We start from the raw sequence: 26,513 nt of genomic DNA, 5'->3' as shown, positions 1-26,513 counted from the left end.
GCCCACCTCCATGTCCAGCTTGTTGACCCAGATGGGCAGGTTGGAGTAGGAGTGCAGGTTTAGGTCGTCCACGGCCTTCTGCACTCTGTTCAGGATCTCGGAGAAAGTCTTGTGATCGTACATGCATGTCTCCAGGGAGCGGACTTCCAGGTCTATCTTCTCCTCGATGATCAGTAGATCGTCCACCTAAAGGAAGGTACAAGGGAGCTAACCTTACGTGCTGGCCTGACACCACACCCCCGTCTCCGAGGAGGGAAGGGAAAGGTATGGACGTCGGCAGCCTCTCCCCTTCCCACTCCCACTTCCGGGAAGGCGCCCTCTGGCTGCCCGTGCGGGAGCAGGACATCAATGCGCGCTGCTCAGCACCTTCCCTCCCTGGGAGCCAGCTGCTCACCAGACCAGTGGACTCCGTCCTGCCTGCGGCATGAGCAGGGCCAGGAGGTGATGCGGCACAGCCGGGCGGGGATCTGGGGAGGGGGGCCAGGCCTGGGGCGGGCCGCAAGCCGCCAGCCCGCGGTGCACACAGCTTTATCAGTGACGGGGCTCTCGGGCCCTTCACCTCTGCCCTGGCCCCCTACCTGAACGGGGACTGTCACTGAACGGCCTCCCTAAAGCCCCCACACCATCCAACAGCCTGGTGAGGGGAGAGCCTCCTTCCCTGCTTGGCGGACATGGCCCTGAGCTGTCGGGACCGTGGGCGACCTCTGTGGAGAGCTAACTGCTAACCGGCTGGCCCCCTCCGCGACGGGGAGGCCGGAAGCGGCACGCACCTTCTCCTGGAAGCTGAAGACCGTCTCCGCCAAGCGCTGCACGTACGGGTCGAGCTTGTAGGACTCCCACACCAGGGCGATGCCCTCGGCAATCAGCGCCTGCACCTCCTTCTTCAGGCCCGCCACCAGCAGGGAGATGGTGCTCCGCTCCTCCACCTTCTCGCACGTGCGTTCGTAGGTCCGCACGCTCTCGATCAGCGAGATGGCGAACGGGTAGAGCTGGTTCGCTTGGTGAGCCTTGTTCACGATCGCCAGCGGGACGCGGAAGCCCAGCCACTTGAGGTTTCGCACTTCTTTGGAGAGGGTGATGATCTCGGGGAGGAAGTTGACCTTTAGCTTGAGGACGTTGCCGGCGCGGCCCCGGACCCGTGTGCTCTCGATGGTGAAGATGCGGCCCGACACGCCCAGGTTGCGCTGCTGCACCTTGCGGGCCCAGTCGTCGAAGATCTCCTGCGTGTTGAGCTTCATGCGGAAGCTGTCCCCGTCCTGCTTCAGCTTCTGGCCCTCCACGTGGTTCTCCCAGCCCTTGCCCAGCACGTCCTCCACGCGCTTCATGTAGGCCGTCAGTTGCCGGTCGATCTGCTTGGCCCAGATGATGGATCCGGACACGGGTGGCAGGTCGCGCACGTGGCTCATCTTACACGCCTGGCTCTGCGGGTACTGGACCTTGAACTTGTCGTGAAGAGACTCAATGTCGTCCTTCACACGCTGGATCAGCTGCGTCTGGTACTCGCGGATGGCCCCGCGAATGTGAGGCCGGACGAACAGCGCGTTGAACCTGGAGAAGATCCGGAACATCTCGTTGGCGTTCTTGGCTGTGCCGAGCTGGTCTCGCAGGCGGGCGGTGATCCGGGTCTCCACCCTGTCGATCCTCTCGTCGTATCTCTTCATCGCGGCCTCCCAGGCCTCCGTGCCCTCCTTGGAGACGTCCAGCCCGTCCACTTCCTTGACGTTCTCGTAAGCCAGGTTGACCTCCTCTATGGCGTTCGCGTCGGCAGCGTCGAAGAGCACCTCGGCCACTTTCATGTCCTGGGGTTCAGGCACCTCCCCTTGGTTCTGCTGCGCAACCGCTGTGACCTGCAAGGACAGGGTTTGGAAGAAAACGGGTCTGCCAGGGGAAGACTTTTACCTCGTTGAGTAGCACACACCACACAAGGTGACCAGTCCACCACGTAAGCCTAACGTTTACTCAGACTTTTTACAGCCACAACTCAAGGCCGTGTAAGACACCATACTGAACGTTTTAACTCTGCTGTAAAGACCTTCAGACAACGTAGTTTTGTGGCCAAAGCTAAAAAAACACGTGTTGAGATCTGGGTTTTGGGTTCTTCCCTCAAACTGCACTGGGAAGCTCAGGACTTCACAGGAGTGCTACATACAAAGTTGGTATCCAATATACTTCTCATTTTTATTTCTAGAACTTCAGATTACAGCCCAGGGTCCACACTGCAGCACACGGGACAGGTAGAGCATGACAGTAAGTGAGAGGGTCCCGCTCAGCCCCCCACGCGCTCCTGGACAGACGGCAGAGCACACAGGCCCCGCGCCTCGGGACGTGGCGGGCCGCCAGGCACAGCTCACGCCACTTGCGCGGAATTCCACCGCGGGGCGGGGGCTTGATCTGGGGTCCACAGACGCCGCACATGAAGCTCAGACAGTCTGTGTATTTGGGGAAAATCACTTTCAGTAAGCCTAATTAAATCTAGCATTTTCTTCAATCATGAATGTAGGCAACCGTTATAGCTGTCCCCAGTGTCCTTCCACATCACACGGCAGCGGCTGTAATCCTGACAGCTCGTTTATGCTCACTACTTCAAACTCAGGCTCTCAGGCCTGGCACTAGGTCTTGCTCTTTTACATGTTCATGGAGAAGCACACAGATTACTGTCCACAGATCACAACTTCAAAACTGTGGACAACTGTTTCTTTGTAAACCTGTGCATTTTATTTTATATATTTAAAAACATTCTGAGAACTCCTGGCAATGACATTAGAGGAGCAAAATCTGCATAAAATGATTAAACAGCCATTTCAGGACAACGGACAACCGCCAGAGACAGCCAACACCTTGAGGTGTGCTGACGGCAGGTGAGAGCAGTGAGCCGACGGCCGTCCGGCCCGGAGGCGCGCCCGCCCCAGCTCGGGCAGGAAGACTCGCAGCTTTGCAGGTGGGCGCAGAAGAGCAGCTTACAGCAGGGGGTGCTGGGGACGTCCCTGGCGCCTGAGGGGATGAGAATCTGCCTGCACTGGTCCAGGGAGATCCCCCATGCTGTGGAGCCACTACGCCTGTGCACCACAACTACAGAGCCAGCGCTCTAGATCCCGGGAGCGGCTACTGCTGAAGCCCGGGCACCCCAGAACCTGTGCTCCCCAACAAGGGGAGCCACCGCGACGAGAAGACCATACGTGGCAACAGAGAGTCGCCCCCACTCACCGCAACTAGACAAAAGCCCATGCAGCAAGCAAGACCTAGCACATAAAATTTAGAAAACAAATAAAGGGGGGATTCTGGAAAAGACAGTCAGACAAGGGCCAGTGGAGTAAATTACATATACACACAGGAGACCCTGGGGAGCCCTGCAAGAACGAAAAGTCTGGACAGATTTACAACTTGCTGGCAACCAGAAGTTCTATAACCAGTGAAACGATCCTTCCAATGTGAGAGTGTTGCCAGCAAACCTACGGGACAAGAAATGGCAAAGCATTTCTTCAGGCTACAGAGAGAAGACGGCAGAGGTAACTTAGGTCGCAGAAAGAAATGAAGAGAACTGGAAAATATAAATCGGGGACAAATGTAGAAGATGATGTCATTATTTTTCTTTTCACCTGCTGATTTTTTCTAAGATATATGTGACTGCTTAACTTGTAACACTGTAGTGCTGGGTTTATAACATATGTAACAGTAATACCACATAATATACACGATATATATGCATTGTAAGAACAGCATTATTTCTCTTGTAAACATGACAAGCAGGAGGAAAGAGGTCTATATTGATTACGAGGTTCAGTCAGTATTGAGTACATCACGATAAATTAGAGACCGACAGAAATCCCTAGAGGAAATACTAAAAAAGAAAATTCAAAGAAATATAGCTGTTAAGTCTCTAGCAAACAGCAGCTCTGAATCCAAACTTATCAATAACTACGTTAAATGTGAACAGGCTAATCCTCCAATAAGACCATCCTGAGAATGCACGCCTGCACACGAGTTTATTACACACTTTACAAACAAAAAGGCAGTAATACACGTGGTTTACAAACGGAAAGTAGACAGTGATGTTTTAAAACAGGGCTATCTGAGAAGCACATGGCACGAAGGGCTGAGACACCCTAAGCTAGGACAAATCAGTCCCTGTCTCAAGTCTCTCACGGACACGGTAAAGGGTTAACACGTAAAACCAACCCACGCACACGTGCAGACATGGATCAGGACTGCACTAGGTCAGGAGACACCTAGTGCACTATTACCAACCCGCTCCACCCTCGGTGGCCTGCACTCCTCATTGGAGAATGAACCCAGATGGCAGGGTTTCTAGACCGGATTGCCCACCCCAACTAACACTACAGAATTCTCCGACTACAGGAAGGCTGAAAGAATCCTAAATACACACACGAAAGACCCCACCGAGAGCCTATGGTTAAACACCAACCAGTTAACATTGGCTATACATTGGCTTTATCACACATCTATCTGTTTACCAATTTGTCTACCTATACATGTATCAATCCACCTGCTCTTTCTGGACTGGATTGTTTAAAGGGAGAAAAGCAGTGCTCAAGAAAAGTGGTGAATTGAGAAGAGAAAAAAAAAAGCATGAAGAAAGAAAAGGAGTCATTTAATTGTTTCAATAAATCTGAGCCAAACGCAATTATTATCCACATTTTATAGATAAGGGAGTCTGAGGAAAAGAGGAAAACAATGAGCCCAGTCACATGGCTAGGTCAACAGCTGAATTAGGATGTAAACCGATGAGGTTTGGCCGTAGGGTCCATGCAGTTTGGGGATGGGAATGAATGGATGGAGAATGTTAAAGCTTGGAACGCAAACGCTATGATTCAGAACCAATAGATCTTCAAGCTGACTGTGACAGATGAAAATGGAGCTAGAGAAGTACTTCAGTGTAAGAGAAACAAGTAGGTGACTGTTAAAAAAAAAAAAAAAGAGTGAGTGTCACTCAAGCAATGCAGGCACGAAGTTTTAGACCGTGAGCCACACCTGCGGCCGCAGGACCCTGACGATGACGGCTCTCAGCTGCTCGTGCTGACGCCTGAACTTCCGCATCTGGTCCAGGCGGGCCTGCAGCTTCCTGTGAGCGGGGTTGATGCGCCACACCATCTTCAGGTTTTCTTCCCTCTTCCTTTTGACAATGTCTCTCAGTAACACCTGGAGCTTCTCGTATTCATCATCCCAAGTCTGAAAAACTTCAAAGCACGCGACCATAACCTGGGATATGATTTAAGAGGGGAAGCTTATTATTAAAGCACACTTTCATCGAAATGCCCTAAAGTTGGCTTCCTGATACATTACAACTTACTTTTTCAAATTCTTCGTAGGCAACATGCATCAGTTTCCTAGTGCCTAACACTTTGAGTAACTGAGAACTCAAGTCTCTTGAAATTGCCTCCACCAAACGCAGCGCCCTCTGAATGGGATATTTCGTGTTTCGGATCTTTCTCAAATGGGTGAAAATCGCAACAAGTGCCTGCCTTATTTTGTCCAGTTCAGTGGCAGACAGCAAGTCATTCAGAGGAAAATCTTTCATCAGAGGATTGTAGTCGTTCACAGTTTCCAAAGCCTGTTTCAGACCTAGATTAATAGAGACACAGATACACAGTTTTCACATGAAGTTTCAGCAGTTTCATAGCTTTCACATGAAGCCAGACAACTACAGGATACAATGTTATGTGTCAGTTACACCTCAGTTTTTTTTAAAAAAGTAACAGAGTATTCCTTCTAGGTTTAAATATTGGGTTGGCCAAAAAGCTTGTTCCGTAACATCTTATGGAAAAACCCAAATGAACTTTCTGGCGAACCCAATATGAGTTAGGTAAACTAGAATACATCCTCACAATGGAACATTTTGATGCTGCAAAATATTTAGTAAACACAGAAACTGTGCTGTTTGAAAAAACAATGCTATTAACAGGTGATCCCAGTGTGGTCTCAATTTTGCTTTTAAAGCGTGTCAGTTCATGCATACTCAAAGGCTGTGAGTGGTAGTCCCAGAGATGTCATCTTTGTTTGCTGTCTACACTATCTAAGCATTCTAGTAATACCACATTGGTTTTGTAAAGCTTGAATTTTATCAGCATTAAGAACACTGAGATTTAAATTTTATACACATGGCTCAAGCTAGTGGGAGTGTATTGTAGACATGGATCACAGGAAAACCTGGGTCCTGGTCTTTTTTTTTTTAAACTTCCTTTGGCCTAAGATTTTTAAAAAAGAAATATATTAGGAAAGATATAAAGGTTTTAGAGGCATTAAAAAAAATTCAAAGTATACATTTCAGTACTAGTGAATGTCCATATCTTAGTGAGCATATGAAATGTGGTCAAAGGAACTGAAAAGGTTTCCTCTAACATTTAAAATGTGGGCACCACAACCTTTTCGGAGGGGAAGGAAAAGAACATGATGACGACTGCTGTCCCGATGACTGGTTCTAACGTGTCTCTGGTGAAGAGCGAGGTCTGGCCACGTCCGGCACTCCACATCTGAGCGCCCGGTACACGCTCATTCAATGTCACTCTCCCTGCTGCCCATTCAGAAACTACCTTTATCCTGACAACTGTTCGGAACAGGGACGAGGGCAGAGAATGGGAGGAGGGGCAGGTGAAGAGCAGAAGAGAAAGTACTGACCAGCTCTCCTTCCCCTCTGCAGCCCTATGGGCAAAGAACTTCTGCTTAACGTAAACCCTGTTCCTGCCTGGACTGTCAAAAGCATGCGTAACTTTACAGTGAAAGAAGCGCAGCCTGTTGAGGGCACCAAGTAACTGGGACACCGAGGGGAGACCCCGGGGCTGCCTACACTCCGGCCTAGACTGGCTCACCTCCTCGAAAGCCCTAAAGGGAAAGGGAGGTAGGTGGGAAGATCATTTCCATCGCCTAGAGCTGGGGAAAGATGAGATAAGATGCAAAGGAGTAAGCAGTCAGGAGAGACAGTGCATCTATTACTTTTCACCACAAAACCCAGGTTGAGAGCTCACTGCATCAGCCTCTTAGCGCCAGGCTCGAGTCTTACCTGTGTCAGTGTCAAAGCTGACGGTGGCATGGAATCGCTTGCCGTGTTTCAAGATGTCCAGAGTCAGGAGAACTTCCGGGCTCTCTCGTTTCTCCTGGATGCGGTATAGCGCACGTTCCAAGTTCAGCCAAAAACTGATCTCCTGTAAGGCAGTTCCTGAGGCTGGATCTCGATCAAGTTTGGTCACCTTAAATACAAAATAACATTCAAGAGTACTCAGCACTTAAACAAAGGTAGAAAAAGGGTCATTGATTAAATATGTGCATTAAAATGTAGGGTCAATACTTCAAGTAGATTTCCGTCCTTGTATAATAGGTGGTTTAATTTGGAATCAAAGGACTGAGACCGCTGAGATTAAGGCTGTCTCAGGGATGGTATTTAACCACGTCACATGGTACCTCGGCCACTCCATGCGGTCGACATTAGTCCTCCACCAAGCACTCCCAGGACCAATGGGAGGGAGAACCAACAGGATCACAGAATTCACCTCCTTGACAAGAATGCGTACCGGTTTTCTCACAGATATTAAAGAGGAAAGCATTTTACATGACACTTCCAACACGGTGCACTTACCTTTTGGATTTCTCGGATCCAGCGGTTAACTCCAGACTGTAACTGATTGAGGAAGGTCGGGTCTTCAACCTTATCTCCAAAGTCTGTAACTTTTGGCTTCTCTCCACGCTCGTAACACTGCTTGGCAACGTTTGTGATGATCGGGTGAATGGGCAGGCTGATCTCCGGAATTTCAATGTTCTGCTGCAGGTGCAGGAGCCCCATCTCAAGCTCTGCAATCTTCTTCTCCACTGAAGGAGCCATTTTATCACCGTCCCTGAAAAGACAGAAAACATCTCACATTTTGGTGCGCTATCGTCTCCAAAGAGATTATATTATTTCAGGTCTGTCAAATATCAATGCTGCACATTAATGCAACCGATTCATATCCTCTGAGTTTACTAGCTTTATCCTCCCAGTTTCTGAATACTGCATCATTCTCTTCATGGTGTGTTATAAACATTAAGTAAAATACAACATTCAAACTAACGAAGGAAAACTGGTTTTTACCTGTCTGCCTTGCCAGACTCTCTGATATAGGACTTGAAAAAAGGAGCCACTGCATTGCTGATGAAAGAGTGCAAGGTTTCATATGGCGAGTCTTCACTGAGCGTGAGGACTCGGAGCTGGGAAGACACTGGCTTGTCTGCATCAATCACTGGAGTTCGTTTAATGAACGCCAAGCTGAAAGAAAGGAAAAGAAAACATTAGAACAAATAGTCTCATTCCTCATCAGTCTCAATGACTACAGACTTCTTTGTGCATGCAAATTAAAAATTCATTTGAATGTTTTAATTTCAAAATCATATTAAGAATAAATTGTTGCTTTTCTAATAGTGAAATACACTGCTTCTCTTTCTTTATTCACTTATGTGAGAACTATGGAATCAAGGTTAAGGTTGTAACACGTGATCATGAAACCAGGCCAAGTTAATTTGTCTTACATGGAGGTTGAGTTCATAATCTTGCCCTCATGAAAACAAACCTCCCTAACAACTGCAAGTTACAAGCTCTGAAGAACTTAAATCTGATCTCATTATAATCCGTCCCATTCATTTATGACATTAAATCACATGTCAGCTTGACCACAACAAAAGTCACCTGCAGGTTAAAGTGATGAGGGAACATTCCAGGCCCTTACACCTGGCCTAAACCAACTCTTCTAGTTTCATCTCCTGCTAGGCACCCCGTACCCGACTTGAGCATCCTTTAAACTACATGACCCATTCTCTACACAGCATGTGTTTTCCTGTAGTTGCTTAAGAAGCCTATATTCAACTGCTGAAATTCCAAGTTAACCTTCAAAACCCAACTCCAGCATCACTTCTTCTGTGGGACCCTCCCTAAGCAGAAGCGGTCTCCTTGGTCTTCTGGTTCCACAGTATTCTGCACCTCTAAGATTCTGCCAAGTCATACAGCTAGTGGTCTATCTGCCACTCTTCCTCCCCAAAGACCGTGACCTTCTGGGGAACAGGAGTTAGGTTTTACTCCTTTGCACACCCACTGCTGTTACCTTGCACATAACACAAGTGCTCAAAGGTGGCTGAACCAACAGCTTCAAGGGAAGCAATATCTGAATTTTCCAGTTCTCATATTATGTATATGGACTCTAGACACAATGCTTCCTGTTATTCTAAAAAGTCCATGAAGCTCCTGCTGCGACACACTGAGAAGGATCACAGTCACAACAGTATTCCTGCCGAAAATGTACAACTTGAGAGCATGGAGAAGCAACAGACAGATCCAGGGCAAGGGCGCTCCATCAAACTACTGTCTGCACTCAGCAAAGACACCAGTGTCATCAAAGACATGGAACTGGATTCTGGATCATGGGAGAAATACTGCAGGGGGAAGTACTGAGAAAACATGAATATGCACTGTACCTAGAGTAAACTGTTCTAAAATTTCGGCAATTTGAAAATTGTACTGAGGCAGTGGGCAATGATGTGGCTGCTCTTAGGAAGCGGCTGCAGAATGTTTAGGGACAGAGGGGCAGCCTGTGGATAACTCACTCAGGTGGCTCAGGGGAAGAATGATAATGCAGGCGTGGGAAAGGTTAACTGATGTCTGGGAGGTGCCATACGCTGTCCAGGCAACTCTGGTAAGCTTGAAATTATTCAAACTAAAAAGTTTTAAAAAGCCAGTGCAAAATAAACATTTATGTATTTGAATTTCAGTAAGTCTACTAGCATAAAAATTGGCACAATCTTTTTAAAAGGTGGGAAATCGGGCAAAGTGTGTTAAAGACTCTAATGGGGTATCTGAACCAGCAGTGCTATCTTTAGGGCTTTATCCTAACAAGAATCAGACCTGTATCCATGAATGTGTGCTACTTACTTATAATAATGAAAACTCAGATATAATCTCAGAGCATCATTAAACATGTTAAGTATTAATACACTGTGGCTCAAGGGCTAATGCCCTGACATGGCAATTAAAATACTTTAACTTTATACTGACTTGGAAATCCTCTTAATTTGAGTAGATAAAATCAAAGAAAAGAAACTGAATTAAAGAGTAGAAATCTTGAGAGTGTTTTCTTGGTAACTCTGACTTGATTAGGATTTACATTTAATTCTCACAAGTTTTATAGTCCAAAATAATGGTATATTCATACTACTCACCTATTGGACTTAACTCCATAGTGAATGTCTATGTTGATATTATAGGAAATAAATTCTTTTTCTTCTTCTCCTTCATCACTGACATCCTCTGCAAATCATAATAGACATTATATCAAATTCAAGTCAATATTTCAATTTTTAATTGAATTTATAAACTCCTCAGAGCCTGATGAGCCTCACCCCATCCCCAACCTGGCACTTACACCCCGTGTGACGTGGCTTGACCTAATTTTCCCCTCCACCCATTTTTTTCTGACTGCCGACAGATCCAGGCGCTTATTTGCTGTGTGATCCCAGGCAAGGTTCTTAACTTCCCGGCCTCTCTGCTTCCTTGTTTGTAAACAGGGGCGCGCTGGCATGCCTGGGCAGTTGAAGGACTGCCTGCGCGGATGCCCGGAGTAGGCCTGGCCTCAGGGGGTGCCGGCCGTGTCCACGCACCAAGGCCAGGTTCCCCCCACCCCATCCCAGCGGTCCCATCCCGGTGCTCCTGACACGCAGGCCACCCCCAACCCCCACCCCATCCCAGCGGTCCCATCCTGGTGCTCCTGACACGCAGGCCACCCCCGACCCCCACCCCATCCCAGCGGTCCCATCCTGGTGCTCCTGACACGCAGGCCACCCCCGACCCCCACCCCATCCCAGCGGTCCCATCCCGGTGCTCCTGACACGCAGGCCACCCCCAACCCCCACCCCATCCCAGCGGTCCCATCCTGGTGCTCCTGACACGCAGGCCACCCCCGACCCCCACCCCATCCCAGCGGTCCCATCCCGGTGCTCCTGACATGCAGGCCACCCCCCACCCCCCACCCCGGGTATTCTGCTCAGCTGTCTACTCAGCACCCTCTATGTGACAGGCATTACGTCAAATGTATCATACATTTAACCCTCACAACCCTGCGGGGGTGGCATGACTACTGTTATCCTTATTTTCCAAGCAAAGTATGTAAGTAAACTGCCTACAGACACGTGACTAGAAAGGGACAAAGGGACAATGCAGAAGTCTGATTACAAACCTGGGGTCCTCACGGGTCGACAGCTTGCCCTCCCCTCTCCATCAAGAAAACTGCTACCAAGAAACGCCCCCAGGGCCACAAGGGGGCGTTCACCTGGCCTTCCCCTCTGCTCTTAGAGCACTTTCAGAGCCTGCTCTGCTCAACCTATGAATGCAGCAGGAATTTTAAAAAGCTTACTGGAATGTAAAACTATGACAACTCAAGATCAATGCGAATAAAATTTCTGGAGAGTTAAAACTCAAAGTTGAAAAAAAATATAAAAAATTATAAAAAGGGGAAGTAATCCAAACCTCTAGACGTAGCACTAATCAACCAGATGCACACACCCGCTAGTTGAATTATCTCTGCAACATACTACATGCAATAACTGCATTAGGAAAAATAAATACGGAAGAATTAATCTAACTTGGTACATGTGATTTGCCTTTACTTCTAAGTCATGGTGTCATAGCAAAGGCAGCAGACTTAACTAAATGATCTTGGGAAAGCCATTTTTCTTCCCCTCAGCTTCAAATCTGTAAAATGTAAAAGCAGCATCAGAAAGGGGCTGGGTACTAAACTAGGTGATCTGTAAGGTTTCTATAAATGCTAAAAACTATGAGCAAAAGCAGCTTGCTTCTTTAGCTTTAAGATGACACAAATACAAAATTCACACTGAAAGCACAGAAAATATTGGTATATTAATCAAGAAGACAATACTCTTCCAAAAGGTTGTTTTTGGTATATCTCCAGGAAGGAGAAGTGAGCGGCAGAACAGTCTAGTGTGCCAGGGACTTCCTAGCTGTTTTTTAAACGTTACCAACTACCTCAAAAAAAAAAAAAACCCCAAACCAACCGAGTTTTCTAACTACTGAAATGTGGACATACCAACAGATAAGATAAATCATACTGCCTGAAACCAACCAAATATGTAACTTCAGTCTGTAAAACACGAGCACAAAGAATATAAGGAAACACTCCCAAACTAAAGCAGCTGTCAGGGTGGTGGGATTATGAAATAATTTTTCCCTTAATTTTTGGAACTTTCAGTAATGTTCTTCTATGGGTTACATAAAATACATATTAAAATAACACTCCAACAATAAACAGAAAATAATTACCAAAGGAAATTACTGACATAATTAGAAAATACAGTAATAACTTTGAATAATTTCTTCCTCCCGGACAAAGCATCATCCTCTATATAAATGAAATCAAACATGCTGACTGGGAATAGCATCTAACCACGTTGCCCGCACGTCCTAATGCAAACGGGGTTAAAGGAGGCGGGCAGGAGGCCAGGCGATGAGTCACGGCCGGCTCCGACTCTGTCTCCTTCTCAGGGCCCGCCCAGCCCACCCTGGAATCACACTGCATTGCAGCAGGAGGCACGCCCCATGACATCACCCTCAGACAAGGGTGTGCAAGTAGGTGCCCTCCACGGCTCCGTAAAACTGCCTCTGATGACAGTGACTGCTGGAAGTCGTCATTAATCAGCTGAAGACCACATTTTGAATTAGGCTTTTTAATCCTGTTCCCCATAAACACAAGGACCACACGAAGCCTGAGTGGGTCTGAGTCCCATTACGGAGAACTCAGGACCTTGTTTTGTAAATGGCCAAACAATTTAAACTTTCCTGCCTCTTCATAAATTATTACATATTCCAAAGAACAGTAATTTTACTTCTGCAGAAACATTAAAAAAAAAAATTGTTTGGAGGAGAGAAAGACACTTATTAGTTGATTCCTAACAGAGACGATCAATCCTGCAGTATTAAAGACATACACAAACACAGTCTGCATGTTTTATCAGGTAATATACCACTTTCCGTGAAGTCTGAGCCAGTTTCCTAACGATGCTACAGTTCCTGGTGAATACACAACAGACTGATACTGTGCTGCCTGTTAATACACGCACGGAACCGAAGCACCAGCCCAGTGTTGTGCCCGCCTCTCGAATTCCTCTGCGGCCAACCACCCTGATACACATTACAGCGGCCTGTGGACATCTCTCTGGTTGACTTCTGAGAGTCTATCGAAACTTCTAGAGATGTTCGAAATGTCTTTAAGCACTACTCTGCGCATACTTCTATTGAAAGATGACTGTATCTCAAACCGCAAATGATTTATATCATTACACTGTGAATTAGGTGAGCAATAGCCTCGCTGAATGAAATACAAACAGATACACGCTCACTTCCTCTAGGACTCACACCACCTCCCCCAGGTGGAGCGGGTGCGTGTCTGCAGTCTGGCGAAGAGGCCAGGCGAGGCTGGCCTGCCCGTGGCCACTCGCGCGTCCACTGTCCCCTCCCAACTTTCTCCAGCCACAGGGCGAGCCTCTTCGCAACCAAGCAAACGAGGCCACTCATTTTCTTTGGCCAAATTACTTGTTACGTGTTTCTGGTTCTCCTTACTTTTCCTCTTCTTTTCCTTTTAAAATCCCAACATACTGCTAATAGCACATTATTTTGGTCAATGGCGACCACACACCCCCTCCAATTTTTCTCCAGTGGTCACTCCAGCTCTTCTCTTTCACGTCCCTGGGACTTTCTCCAGTCATCCCCACGTCCATCCTCTGCCCTCCTTCAGAGGCTGTGACACTCTCGGGGAGAGTCCTGAGCCTCTTCACTCATAACACCACTAGGAATATGAAAGAAGGGTTAAACTCCATGTTCCCCTTGTACCTTAGCTAAGTCTGGGGCTCATTTTGACACTTCCAGAAAAACGAATAAGTCAGTAATGCCTAAGAGACGGAATGCTTTTTAAGGCTCATACTAAGTCAGAAGAACCGCTATGAAGTAAATAAAGATGAACAGCCCTTTTTAATGGATACCAAGGAAGTGAACAGATAAATTAGTTTTTAGGTTTCAGAACCCTCCTTAAAAGCATCCCTTTCCTAACTGGGTCCTAAAAGCCTGCAGTTTCGGTTTCCTCACTCATGATGGAGTAGGCTGGGCTACCTCTCTCCTGCTGCTTCCAGCCAGATACTTTGCAATGCCAAGCGACGAAATTTCCACTTGTTTTTAGCTCTCAAAAAGTAGTGACGACTGTTTTTCCTTTCCTGTCCACGAATTCCACTCGCTGTGAAGCACTGCACGTCTAAACTCACCCGCTGCAGACCACTGTGACCTCCCGAGGGTGGGGGGCCGCCTACAGCACAGGACAGTAAGGTCCAGGTTGAGGGACTCCCGGCCGGCGCGCCAAGACAGTGCGGAGTCACAGGAAACGGTTCCTGTTAATTTCTTAATCATCTTATTAACCATTCTGGGGTCTAAGCAAAGGCCAGAAAGGAATACATTTTACTCATCAATCTATTTCTTCATCTTTTAGGGAAATTAAGTCTTCAGAAAAATAATGTTTCAAACTCCACAAAAATATTCCCCATACATCTTTCTACACCACTACATCTCTAGGAGGGCTAGTCCTGTAAAAACCATGAGCTTTCTTTCATACTCTGGTCGCTGGCCAGCTCCGCACTAGCGAAGTGGAGGTAAAACCCCCTCAACCACGTCTGTCAGAAAAAACTAAAATTCCAAGTTTAGGCTGAGGATGGACTAAAGGCGGCCACTATTTTCAGTCTCATCCAAGGATACGACACCTGAGTGGAACACAATAAAACTAGAACCCCACAGCACCTGCACCCCAGACCCTCCTCACCTTCCCCCCGCTTCACCACCCAACCTCTCCTGGGGATGGAACTCAAACAAAAATGCACGTCAGGTAAAAAACGCTACAGAAATGTCACTGCCATCGTAAAATGCCCATCACGTAATGGTCACCTACCTGATCATACTTTCAAAAGTACGCTATGAGGAAAACACTTTTCCACAGGCCAGGAATTACAGGAGGGAGATTTCTCTTTTTACATCAAGGAGCCACAATTTAACCTTCCCTTTCCTACCAACTCTCCGCTATCAAAATAAAATTGTTAGGAACTTCCCTGGTGGTCCAGTGGTTAGGACTCAGCGCCCCAACTGCAGGGGGCATGGGCTCAATCCTGATTGGGGAATTAAGATCCTGCAAGCTGCACAGGGCAGCCCCCCCAAATAAACTGCTAAATTCATAACCTTTATTCTACACTGCAAGGAGTGCTGTACTTTACCAAAAAAGTTTAAAGCTAGAGGCAGCAGTTAAAAAAAAAAAGAAAAACAGAAATACACCGATTTTCAATATAAAAAATGCTTCCATATTCAATTATGTGTTTGGAAAATTCTTTCCACAAAAAAAGGGGGGTAAGTGAGGGGAAGATAAAGTAGAAGTAAATAAATTCATTGAATAAATGATATGACTTCATTGTTGGTGGTGGTCTTTATTTGGTTTAAATCATTCAGATTTGTTCTCAGTATTATAATGGAAGCCTACTTTTTCACTGTAAATAACTACTGGATGTTCATATTTGTTTAAAGGAGCAAACAGCAACACTAACTCAAAAAAACCACCTGGAAAACACATAGTCCTCCTACTATGGGACCTGGGCCTAAGCTTGTGTCTAAATTATGCTAGCGCAGCCAGGATGCTAATTAGACTTATGGGACCACATAAGTTTTCCTCAGATTTCTATAAGTGAAAAATAAGTTACAGACCAATTGAATTACTAGAGATACTTATGAGACTTTTATAAATACATGAATGAGGTAGGATTTCAATTTTAGACAGTCTCATTCCTTAGTCAATGTTCAAAAGTGCAAGTCATTATGGAGCCAAGATTCGAATGCCTGGATCCTGAGAGCAGAAAATGGACCACCAAGAAAACAGAGGCGATTTGTACCAGAAAGCATTCAACAGAAATAGGGTTACCCTCCAATAATTTTAGCAAAAGTTCAATCCTAAGATGTTGAGTCAAGTGAACCACTAAAGAGAACCCTAGAAGCAAAGAACAAAACTTACAGTTTATTGTCCGTAAAAAGAAAGTGAGACCTAACGTAGAAATCACTGATTTCAAAACACACACAGTGCAATGAAAATATGATCAAGAATTAGCCAAAAAAAAAAAAAAAAGAATTAGCCAAGGTCAAGCCACTCAATATACAGTAACAACGCAGATTAAAATGTATTTTAATAAAACAATGTATGTTCACTGAAAAACCACCACAAAGACAGACACCAAAAGGCTGACTGTGGTCATAACGAGGTCAAAGGATTCCAGGTGATTTTAATTATCTGTTTACTTTAATTTTCTACTGTGACCATATACTTTAAAAGAAAAAAAAAGGAAATGAGTTCAAAAAAAGTTTTTCAAACACTGGTGGTTTCCAAGTGGGAAGACAATCCCAAACATAAAAGAAAACCCTAAACAACCTTAATATTCATATAACATAAAATATGCCTGGATGGTTTACTAGCTTTGAACATTCTCTGTGGATCTAAGAAAAATTCTCCTTCCCCCTGGCTGACCCTCCTGCAGAGACCGACCAATGCTACAATGAAGCATCTACTGAGTAAGAAAAGTCTTTGAAAGAAACAAATTATCTGAAACAAATATAAGTCTGGGGGGAGGGGGGAGGGAACAGGACCAGGAAGCAGACAGCACAGCTCTTTGAGATTACAAGAAGCTTGCCCCCCAACACTTCCAGACAATGCCCCGTCCTCGGTCCTAAGCTAGAATTTACCTGGTCCTCATCCTCTTGGTTCCTGGATGCACCCGGCCACACCCATACTGAACTGTCAAGACACGCGGGCCACTGGCTACAAATGGTGTCAAAGCATCCAGGGGAAATCCTCGTCGAAGGCTAGCTCCCCTCTCAAGAGGAGTCCAGCCCTGCTTTAGGGAGGTCACTACTGGAGGAGACCGCTGGAATATGCAAACCTTTGGCCCCCTCCCTCCACTAGGTGCCTAACCTGTTTCAGTATACCTGCTGCCAAAGCAAGCACGGTGCCTAACCCGAATCCCTCTGCTTTGAAGATGGTAAAACGTGCCCAACATCCATAAGATGTTAGGGGGAAAACCCGAAGGAACTTTCTGACCAACCCAATAGATTCAAAGACCGCTGGGTCACCGTTAGGATCATCTTAAAACAAAGTGAAGTCGCTCAGTCGTATCCGTCTCTTTGTGACCCTATGGGCTGTAACCTGCCAGATTCCTCTGTCCATGGGTTTTCCCAGGCAAGAATACTGGAATGGGTTGCCATTCCCTTCTCCAGGGGATCGTCCCCACCCAGGGATCGAACCCGGGTCTCCCGCATTGCGGGCAGACGCTTTACCGTCTGAGCCACCAGGGAGTATTCCACAAATACAAGGTATGTCTGAATGAAAACAAGCAGACTGGAAACTGAGATGCTGGGTCCAGTCTCGGGAGGATTAGCTGGTGTGACCTTGGACCAGTCGTTTCAGCTGGGCCTCAAGTTTTCTCGAGTATGAAGCGGGGGTGGGGAGGGGTGCGGTGGGGTGATGTACCCCGCCTCGGCAGGGGACAGCGTGAGGTCCAAAAGGCCGAGCTGCGTGCGCTGTCCAACCCAGCACAGGGGAAGCCCCGCGGGGCAGAGCTGCCGTGGTCCCTGCCCTGGCCTCGGTACGGGGCGGGAGGTGGGCCGCCGGGCCCTCCCCCTACATCCGGGCGACCGAAGCGGCCACAATCCAGGCCGTCCGTCCGGGATCCCTCCCGAGGCCGGCGCGGCCTGGACACAAACCGAAACCGAAGAGCTCATGTGACAGCGGAGGCCGGGATGCAGCCTCCGCCCGCGCTCAGCCCGGGAGACGCCGGTCTCCACCCAACTCGGCCATCTTGAGAGGCCGAGCAGACAAAGCGAACCCATTGTCCCCGCGGGTCTCCGTCCCCGGGGGGGCGCCCCCGGCGGCTGCGGGCTTGGCGGGGCGCCCCCTCCGCAGCCCCGGGCCCCGCACCTTTGAGCGTGGAGCGCTCCACCAGGACCGTGTGCACCTGCGGGTCCGAGAGGAACTTGCGCATCTGCTCCAGGGCGCTCTTCTCCTCCAGCGCCGCCTCGAGCGCGGCCGGGGCCTCGCCGCCGTCCTCCAGCAGCAGCGGCACCAGCTTGCGCAGGTGCTTCTGCAGCACCGACACGTCGGCCACGTTCTGCACCGCCGACACCTCCAGGCCGGCAGAGCCGTCCTCGCCGCCGCCCCCGGACTCCGACATGGCGCCGCGCTCGGGACCCGCGCGCAGCGCTGAGGAGGCGGCCGCGACTCGGCGAGAGAACAAGCGAGCGAGCCGGCGCGCGAGAAAAACGGGCGACGCGGGCCGATCGTCCGCTACCCGCGGCCGACTGAGGGAGAGCGGGAGCCGGCTCCGCCCTAAAGGCCGCCGCCCGCCGTCCCCGCCCCGCCCGCCGCGGCCACGCCTCGCGCACCGCCTACGTCACGACGTCGCGCGCCCTCCCGGCGCGGCCACTGGCGCCTCGCGCGGAGCCTACGTCATGGCGTCGCGCATGCGCACAGGCGACCCCGGAAGCCCCCTCCCCCCACCGCGACGCCTTCTGGGACTCGTAGTTCCAGCGCTGGGCGGAGCCCCCGCCGTTCCGTCACCTCGAGCCGTGAAGGTGGGAACTTTCCTGGGCGCGGGGCGGGGTGGTCAGGGACTCCGTTCTGTCCTGTTCACTGCTGCGGCCTCAGGGAGCAGCACAGAGCCTGAGACACTACAACAATGTTGAATGGATGAATGAATGAGTGCATAAATGAATGGTGTTAAACCAGTTAACGCTTTTAGAGCACTTCTCTCTTGCTTGATGTTGTTCTAAGCCCTTAACCTGTGCTCTTTCTTTGAACGAATGAATGACTACGATGTATCGAGCTAAAACATAGCTCTCTGTGTTTTAGAACACATAGGGAGAGTGGGGATCTTTTTCAGAGGGGGAGGAGAAGAGGGGAGTGTCACATTGCTAGCCCGGAAGGAGGGAGAGTGGGAGGGGACATTCCCAGCTCAGGTACCAGCTTCTGCAAAGACAGAGGCCTGACTGCAGGAGAGATCTACGGGAAAGCCACAGGAGGTGACACTTGAACCGTGGGGTGAAGCCAAGCTGTTGTGGGTCCCGGTTGCTAATGGCAAAATGATTACCCCCAGGAGGCCCCGAGGACCAAGAGAGAGACCTACATGAGAGCATCCGCATAGAACGGTGATGCTCCCCTAGCATCCCAAGCTGGCACTGTTTCCGAGGGTCTCAGCCTCGGGGGCCACACAAGGTCGGGGCTGCGGTGCCTGCTCAGTAGGTCTGCCCCCGGCTCCGATCTACCTGGACCTCCTCTGGTACACCGAGATGACTTAAGGGCCAGAATCCATGCTGCTCAGTTTTTGGTTTAGAAGTGACAGTTATTATAAAGAGTGATAATTGGCTTTTGAAAGTTCAAACTTATAACTCTACTTTTTAAGTTGGGTGGAGGAAGGGAAGTCAAAGGCCCTATTTTTGTATCAAAATGCACAGTCAGAGAGCTAAGTCCTGATTGGTGGAATGACGATGGGCTGATTCGATTTCCCCAAATCATCTCTGGAAAACTGCAAAACATACAGTATGCCTATTCTTGCTCAATGACCGGGTGCCAAGTCCCAGGAGCTGCTGGAACATGAAGACTAATCAGACGAGTCTTTAAGCAGCTCATGGAAGAGGGGACAGGTTAATAGCCCATCCTCTTCCTGACCTCCATCAGTCCATTTTTTTGTGTGTGTGGAATTTTTTAAATTGCAGTATAGTTGATTTACAGTGTTGGGTTATTAATAGCTTCATATGTATAGCAAAATATATATACGTATATATTTTTTGTTTCCAATTCTTCTCCATTATAGGTTATTACAAGATATGAGTGTAGTTCCTTGTGCTATACAATAGGTCCTTGTTGTTTGCCTGATTTATACATAGTAATGTGTATATGTCGGTTCCAAACTCCTAATTTGTCTCCCCTAGCCCACCCCACTAGGGCTTCCCTGGTGGCTCAGATGGTAAAGGTAGGAGACCCGGGTTCAATCCCTGGATTGGAAGATGCCCTGGGGAAGGGGATGGCTACCCACTGCAGTGTTCTTGCCTGGAAAATTCCATGGACTGAGGAGCCTGGTGGGCTACAGTCCATGGGGTCACAAAGAGTCAGACAGGACTGAACGACTTAACATTTTCACCCCACCCTGCTATTCCCTTTGGTAACCGTAAGTTTGTTTTCTACGTCTGTGAGTCTATTTCCGCTTTGTAAATAAGTTCATTTGTATAATTTGTTTTAGATTCCACAGAAGTACTATCATATGATATTGGTCCTCTGTCTGTCTCATTTCACACCAGTCCACTCTTGTATCATATGCCTGAACAGACCTCACTAATGTTCCTGGGAAAAGACAAAGCACCTTTAGTGAGTTTGTGCTGTGATCATAATGGTAACGAAAAACAGTAATGCCACCAACAACCAGCTCTGACGGTGCGTCATTACCAGGCACTCTGCCGGGCGTTGCTCCCTGCCTCGTGTCCTTTGGGGTAGGGCTGGGATGGAAAAAGATCTATTAGGTGCAGGTTAGTGACCCCTGAACTGACTACACACCGTCTGGGCCCCAGAAACCCAGCAGTGACCTGGCAGATGGAGAGAGGCTGCTTGCAGCCTGCATGGTGACTCAGCACCACCCAGGAGACACACTTGGGCCTCCATGGGACTCAGATGTCTGCAGCCTGGCTCTGAGCCAGGGCAACAGAGTATCAGGCTCCAGAGGTGCAGCCCTATATGTCTGATGGCTTCAAAATTAAGTGTTATTTCTAAAAGGATGGCAATCAGAGGAACCTGAGTAATCAGGATCCGAACATTGATCAAATGTGCTTGCATTTCTGTTTTCCAAGGATGTTTTCCTGATGGCTCACTTGGTAAAGAATCCGCCTGCAATGCGGGAGACCTGGGTTCAATCTGGGTTGGGAAGATCCCCTGGAGAAGGGGAAGGCTACTCACTCCAGTATTCTGGCCTGGAGAAGTCCATGGACTGACTGTATAGTCCATGGGGTCGCAAAGAGTCGGACGCGACTTCCACTTTTTTTGCTGTTTAGTAAATACATAGTAAGAAGAATTGTCAGCGTTGATTGAGTGCCAGGCATTGTAAATTCCTTGTTCTGAGGGCTAGCTAGACTGCCCCAGGCTGACAGGGGAGGGGGTATTTTTGTGAGATGCCGCCTTGGCCTCCTGGGGCAGGACTTCCTGGGAAGCTGACTCTTCGTGGAGGTGCAGGCCATCCATCCAGAAGTGGCCTCTCCCCTTCTCCCCTGCATACTTGGTTTGCCATCTCCGCTTTCCCTTGTCCATAGTAGAATCTGCTTTCTGTTGGCAGTGGGCAGTGCTGGCGAGAGAATCCTTTCTAAGGTGATGGGGATGGGAGTAGCTGCTGGGCCACTTGTATTTTATCTGAAATTGGTGATGAACCATTCCAATGTCCATTCCCTGCCTTCTTGTACTGCCCCGGATGGCTCTTCAGATCTAAGTAGGGGACTCGCTCTTAGCCCCACCCACCTTTCCCCTCCTCCCGACCCTGGACCACACTGAGCTCTCAGCCCAAGCCCCGCTGGCCCAGCACTTTCAGGTTCTGCGCCTGGGGTCCCTCTCTACCCCGGGGAAATTCCACACTGGGCTCGCCCATTCATTCGTTCATTCATTTCATGGGCCGGTTCCCAGCACCAGCAGGGCCTGGACCCACATGGGCGCGTGGTTGGTTGATGGCTGTGAAACGAAGGCCTCACGCCCGGGGAACGGGGCCGGGTGGCAGCGGCGGCTGGTCCACAGGGCGCACGTTAGGTGTGGAAGCTCCCCAGCTGCTTGAGACCGGGCGGCGGCATCCCGGCGCCGGCGCGGGACTCCACCCACCGATCGCTCCCCCGGGCTGCAGGACACTTTGTGATGACGCTCGTCCCAGCCTCCACCCCCTTTCCTGTCTCGGTGCCTGGTCTATCTCGCGAGCCTCGGGGAGAGGCTGGAAGCGCCCCGGGCTCCTGGCGAGGTTGGGGCGCCGAGGGGGAGTGCCCCAAAGGAGCAGGGCGGTGTCGTGGCGCCCGTTAGTGGTGCCGCGGAGGACCCGCACTCCGGGGCCGTCTCCCGCCCGAGACCTCCTCCCAGCCTGCTGGCCGGGTCCATCCCAGGGATGGATGCCTCCAGGCTCACCTTCCCAAGGTCACCCGGGTGACCGATCCAGAGGCGCCAAGCGAGCAAGGGCACTGACGGCGGGGGCGGGGGGGATGCCCGCCCGTGGTCCCGCCTGCATCCCGCCACCCATTGGTAAAGTTGGGGAAATTTGCCTCTAAAGCAGGCACTTCAGTCTCTCTCCTGAGCCCCAGGCCCTTTGAGACGCCTCCCGCTACCCTGACCACTCCTCTCTGGAGGGACCCAGCCCCTTCTCTTACCTGAGAACGGTCAGTGTTCCCAGCCAAGGCCACTGCTCCCTGGGGGCGCTGGAGCCCACCCCCTCTCAGGGACATCGCCTCTGAAATTCTCCCCGCCCTCTCAAACATTCCCTCTCTCCCTCCTGGACTCTCATCAGCCGTGTCCAGCCTTCCCCAACGCACCCTTTCTTTGAAAAGAAAGAAGAGAAACCCCTGCCACACCTCCTGCCAGCACGGCTTATGCTTTTCAGCAAAACTCCTTGAAAATGAGTGTAGCTGGGGGCTGCCTCTCAGCCGCCCCCCGCCCCCACCTGCAAGTGCTGTGGTGAAGGTCACCAGATGGCCTCCACGTGGGCAAATCCACTGACCCCTTCTGGGTCCTCCTCTTTCTTGATCCTTGGGTGCTGTGGACACAGCGGGTCTTGTGTGTCCTGCCAACACCCTTGAGCCCTGTGACACTCAGTACAAATGTGCACGGTGACCCCCAACCTTGGGAGGTACTGTGACACTCAGAACAAATGTGCACAGTGACTCCCCACACCTTAGGAGTCACATCCGCTGTCGTCACATGGAGTGTTCCAGAAGATGCCTGTTCAGCCAGCTTGGCTGAAGTGTCAAGACTTTATACCTGTGCTGCTCGTTCTATTGAGAGATATATTGAACTTTCGGCGTGTAACTGTGCAATTGTGTCTTTCCACACAGCTCAATCTGTTTTTGATTCCTGTATGTTGCAGCTCTGTTATTAGACACATAAACATTTCACGTGGTTGTGACCTTTTCATGAATTGATTCCTTGAACATTATGAAATGCCTCTCCTAGTCCTAGTGGCATTATTTGCTCTGAAACGTAGTTTGTCTGATGTCAGCACATTCTCTCGTCTTTCTCTGGATCAGTGTTAGTCTGATGTCTTTTCCATCCTTTCAGTTCAGTTCAGTTCAGTTGCTCAGTCGTGTCCGACTCTTTGCGACCCCATGAACCGCAGCACGCCAGGCTTCCCTGTCCATCACCAACTCCCAGAGTCCACCCAAATCCATGTCCATTGAGTCGGTGATGCCATCCAACCATCTCATCCTCTGTTGTCTCCTTCTCCTCCTGCCTTCAATCTTTCCCAGCATCAGAGTCTTTTCCAATGAATGAGTTCTTCCCATCAGGTGGCCAAAATTTTGGAGTTTTAGGTTCAGCATCAGTCCTTCCAGTGAATATTCAGGACTGATTTCCTTTAGTTTTCCATCCTTTACTTTTACCCTGTCTGCACCCTTACACACACACACACACACACACACACACACACACACACACTTAAAATATTTATCTGGTTGTGTCAGGTTGTAGTCATGGCTCGTGGGATCTTCCATGTATCAGGTGGGATCTTGCTCACACACTCAGTAGTTGCAGCATATGGGCTTAGCTGTCCTGTGGCACTTGGGATTTAGTTCCCCTACCAGGGACTGAGCCTGTGTCCCCTGCATTGCAAGGCAGATTCTTAACCACTGGTCCATGGGGAAGTCCCTGCGCCTTTATATTTAAAGTGGGTTTCTTATTGGCTAATAGTCAGCTCTTGCTTTTTAAAAATCTGACAATCTGTACCCTTTATTTGGAGGGGGCCAGTTAGAGACATGGGGCTCCCAGGTGGTGCTTGTGGTAAAGAACCCTCCTGCCAGTGCAGGAGATGTAAGAGATTCGGGTTCAATTCCTGGGTCGGGAAGATCCCCTGGAGGAGTGCATGGCACCCCACTCCAGTATTCTTGCCTGGAGAATCCCATGGACAGAGGAGGCTAGTGGGTTACAGTCCATGGGGACACAAAAAGTCAGACACGACTGAAGTGACGAAGCATGAATGCATGCGTGATTGGAGATGTGGCTGGGTGAAGTCACCATCTTGATATTGGTTTTGTGTTTGTCCCAACTGATCTTTGTCCAGAATTGAGCTCCCGATTCCCCTCAATACCCCCTCCCAGAACTCCCCATCTCAGTGAATACTGCCTCCCCACCCCACCCCCACCCATGCTGGGTGGGGGGTCCCTCGGTGCCTCTCAAACAACTCCAGGCCCCTCCCACCTCCATCTGGTCCAGCAGCAAATCCTGCCCCTCTCCCCAGATGGCTCCCAAATCCAACCACTTTTCTCCAGCTCTGCTGCCCTGCTTCAAGCCCTCGGGCCCTTACCCAGGCGTCTCCAGGCACAAGGGAAACCGTCTTTGTAAACACAGACCGGAACGGTCAGCTTACCGCCTCGCGCACCTGTGGCTTGGCCATTTAGGCCCTTGGCTCTATGCCCACACTCACTTCCCATCTTGGTCTGCCTCAGCCCTGCTGAGCTCCTGTTGTCCTCAAGGCCAGCAGGCTGGCCCCAGCTTGAGAGTCTTCTCCTCTTTCTAAAATGCTCATCCTAACAGAAAGACTCAGACACAGAAAGCAAACTTATGGTGACCAAACGGGAGGAGTGGGTGAGGGGTACACGGGGCTGGGATTAACAGACTCATGCTACTATAAATAAAATAGATAACAGAGATTCTCTTCGTTGGGGTTGAGACCCAGGCGCCTCCAAGATGCCGGCTTACCACTCTTCCCTCATGGACCCTGACACCAAACTCATTGGAAACATGGCACTACTGAGTATCAGAAGTCAGTTCAAAGAACCTGCCCCTAGAGAGACAAAAGATACAGATATTGTGGATGAAGCTATCTATTACTTTAAGGCCAATGTCTTCTTCAAAAACTATGAAATTAAGAATGAAGCCAATAGGACCTTGATATATATATAACTCTCTACATTTCTGAGTGTCTAAAGAAACTCCAAAAGTGAAATTCTAAAAGCCAAGGCGAGAAAGAAATGTATACACTGGGAATCACTGATTTTCCCATTCCTGGAGAGCCTGGTTTTCCACTTAATGCCATTTATGCCAAACCTGCAAACAAACAGGAAGATGAAGTGATGAGGGCCTACTTACAACAGTTGAGGCAAGAGACTGGACTGAGACTTTGTGAGAAAGTTTTTGACCCTCAAAATGATAAACCCAGCAAGTGGTGGGCTTGCTTTGTGAAGAGACAGTTCATGAACAAGAGTCTTTCAGGGCCTGGACAATAAAGCCAGTCTCGGGTGGACCCCGGCTCCACAGCCGTGGCAGCATTCACAGCAAGATGTACACAGTTCTTTGCCTTTATTTCATAAAGTTTTATACAGAGGAGAGAAGAGCGTGTGTCTTTACTTGAAGAGCTCTTTATCAAGAATTTGGGGTGGGATGGGTGGGAAAGAATGAATTGTTGCCTGGTGATTTGAAATGTCTGCAGTATTAAGCTGGTGCTTAATAAATAATAATAAAGAAATTTCTAACATTTCAAAAAAAAAAAAGATAACCAACAAGGACCTCCTATATAGCACAGGGAACTATATTTAATATCTTGTAATAATCTATAATGGAAGAGAATCTGACAAAGAATATACATATATATATGGTGTTGCTGTTCAGTCGCTAAGTCATGTCCCACTCTTTGCGACCCCATGGACTACAGCACGCCAGGCCTCCCTGTCCATCACCATCTCCCGGAGTTTGCTCAAACTCATGTCCGTTGAGTCGGTGGTGTTATCCAACCATCTCATCCTCTGTTGTCCCCTTCTCCTCCTACCCTCAATCTTTCCCAGCATCAGTCTTATCCAATGAGTCAGTCCTTCACATCAGGTGGCCAAATTATTGGAGCTTCAGCTTCAGCATCAGCCCTTCCCATGGATATTCAGGATTGACTTCCTTTAGGGTTGACTGGTTTGATCCCCTTATAACTGAATCACTTTGCCGTATACCTGAAACTACAGCAGTGTAAATCAACTATATTTCAATTAAACTTTTTTTAAAAATAAAAATAAAAATATATTCCTCCAGGATCCTAAAGGGTTCGCTCCTTCTCTTCACCAGACCTCCGCTAAAGCAGGACCCTTTAGAGGAGCCTACAAAATAACTGCTCGCCCCTGCTCCCCACTGCTCCCCACTGCTCGCCCCTTTATTAATTGCTCCATTTTCCTTAGGGGCATGTTTCTCTGTACGAGATATACT

General features: G+C 48.9%; 1 protein-coding gene and 1 pseudogene across 1 annotated transcript in view; one reads left to right on the top strand and one right to left on the bottom strand.

Annotated features, from left to right (window-relative positions):
* The window catches only part of DYNC1H1 (dynein cytoplasmic 1 heavy chain 1), a 62,292-nt gene extending 43,458 nt beyond the window's left edge, over positions 1–18,834 (bottom strand). The window contains exons 1-9 of the mRNA XM_043921229.1: positions 18,027–18,834; positions 10,192–10,279; positions 8,078–8,251; positions 7,589–7,844; positions 7,016–7,202; positions 5,309–5,580; positions 4,990–5,217; positions 771–1,847; positions 7–186 (exon numbers count right to left, since the gene is read on the bottom strand). Coding sequence (XP_043777164.1) covers positions 7–186; positions 771–1,847; positions 4,990–5,217; positions 5,309–5,580; positions 7,016–7,202; positions 7,589–7,844; positions 8,078–8,251; positions 10,192–10,279; positions 18,027–18,279 — 2,715 coding nt within the window. The 5' untranslated portion in view covers positions 18,280–18,834. The remainder of the gene's footprint in view (positions 1–6; positions 187–770; positions 1,848–4,989; positions 5,218–5,308; positions 5,581–7,015; positions 7,203–7,588; positions 7,845–8,077; positions 8,252–10,191; positions 10,280–18,026) is intronic.
* A 6,164-nt stretch (positions 18,835–24,998) lies between these two features.
* Positions 24,999–25,729, top strand: LOC122706195 (annotated as a pseudogene).
* Positions 25,730–26,513: the final 784 nt, after the last annotated feature.

This window comes from Cervus elaphus, chromosome 13, assembly GCF_910594005.1.
Source record: "Cervus elaphus chromosome 13, mCerEla1.1, whole genome shotgun sequence".
Taxonomy (NCBI): Eukaryota; Metazoa; Chordata; class Mammalia; order Artiodactyla; family Cervidae; genus Cervus; species Cervus elaphus.
This window is presented reverse-complemented; position numbering and strand designations above follow the sequence as displayed.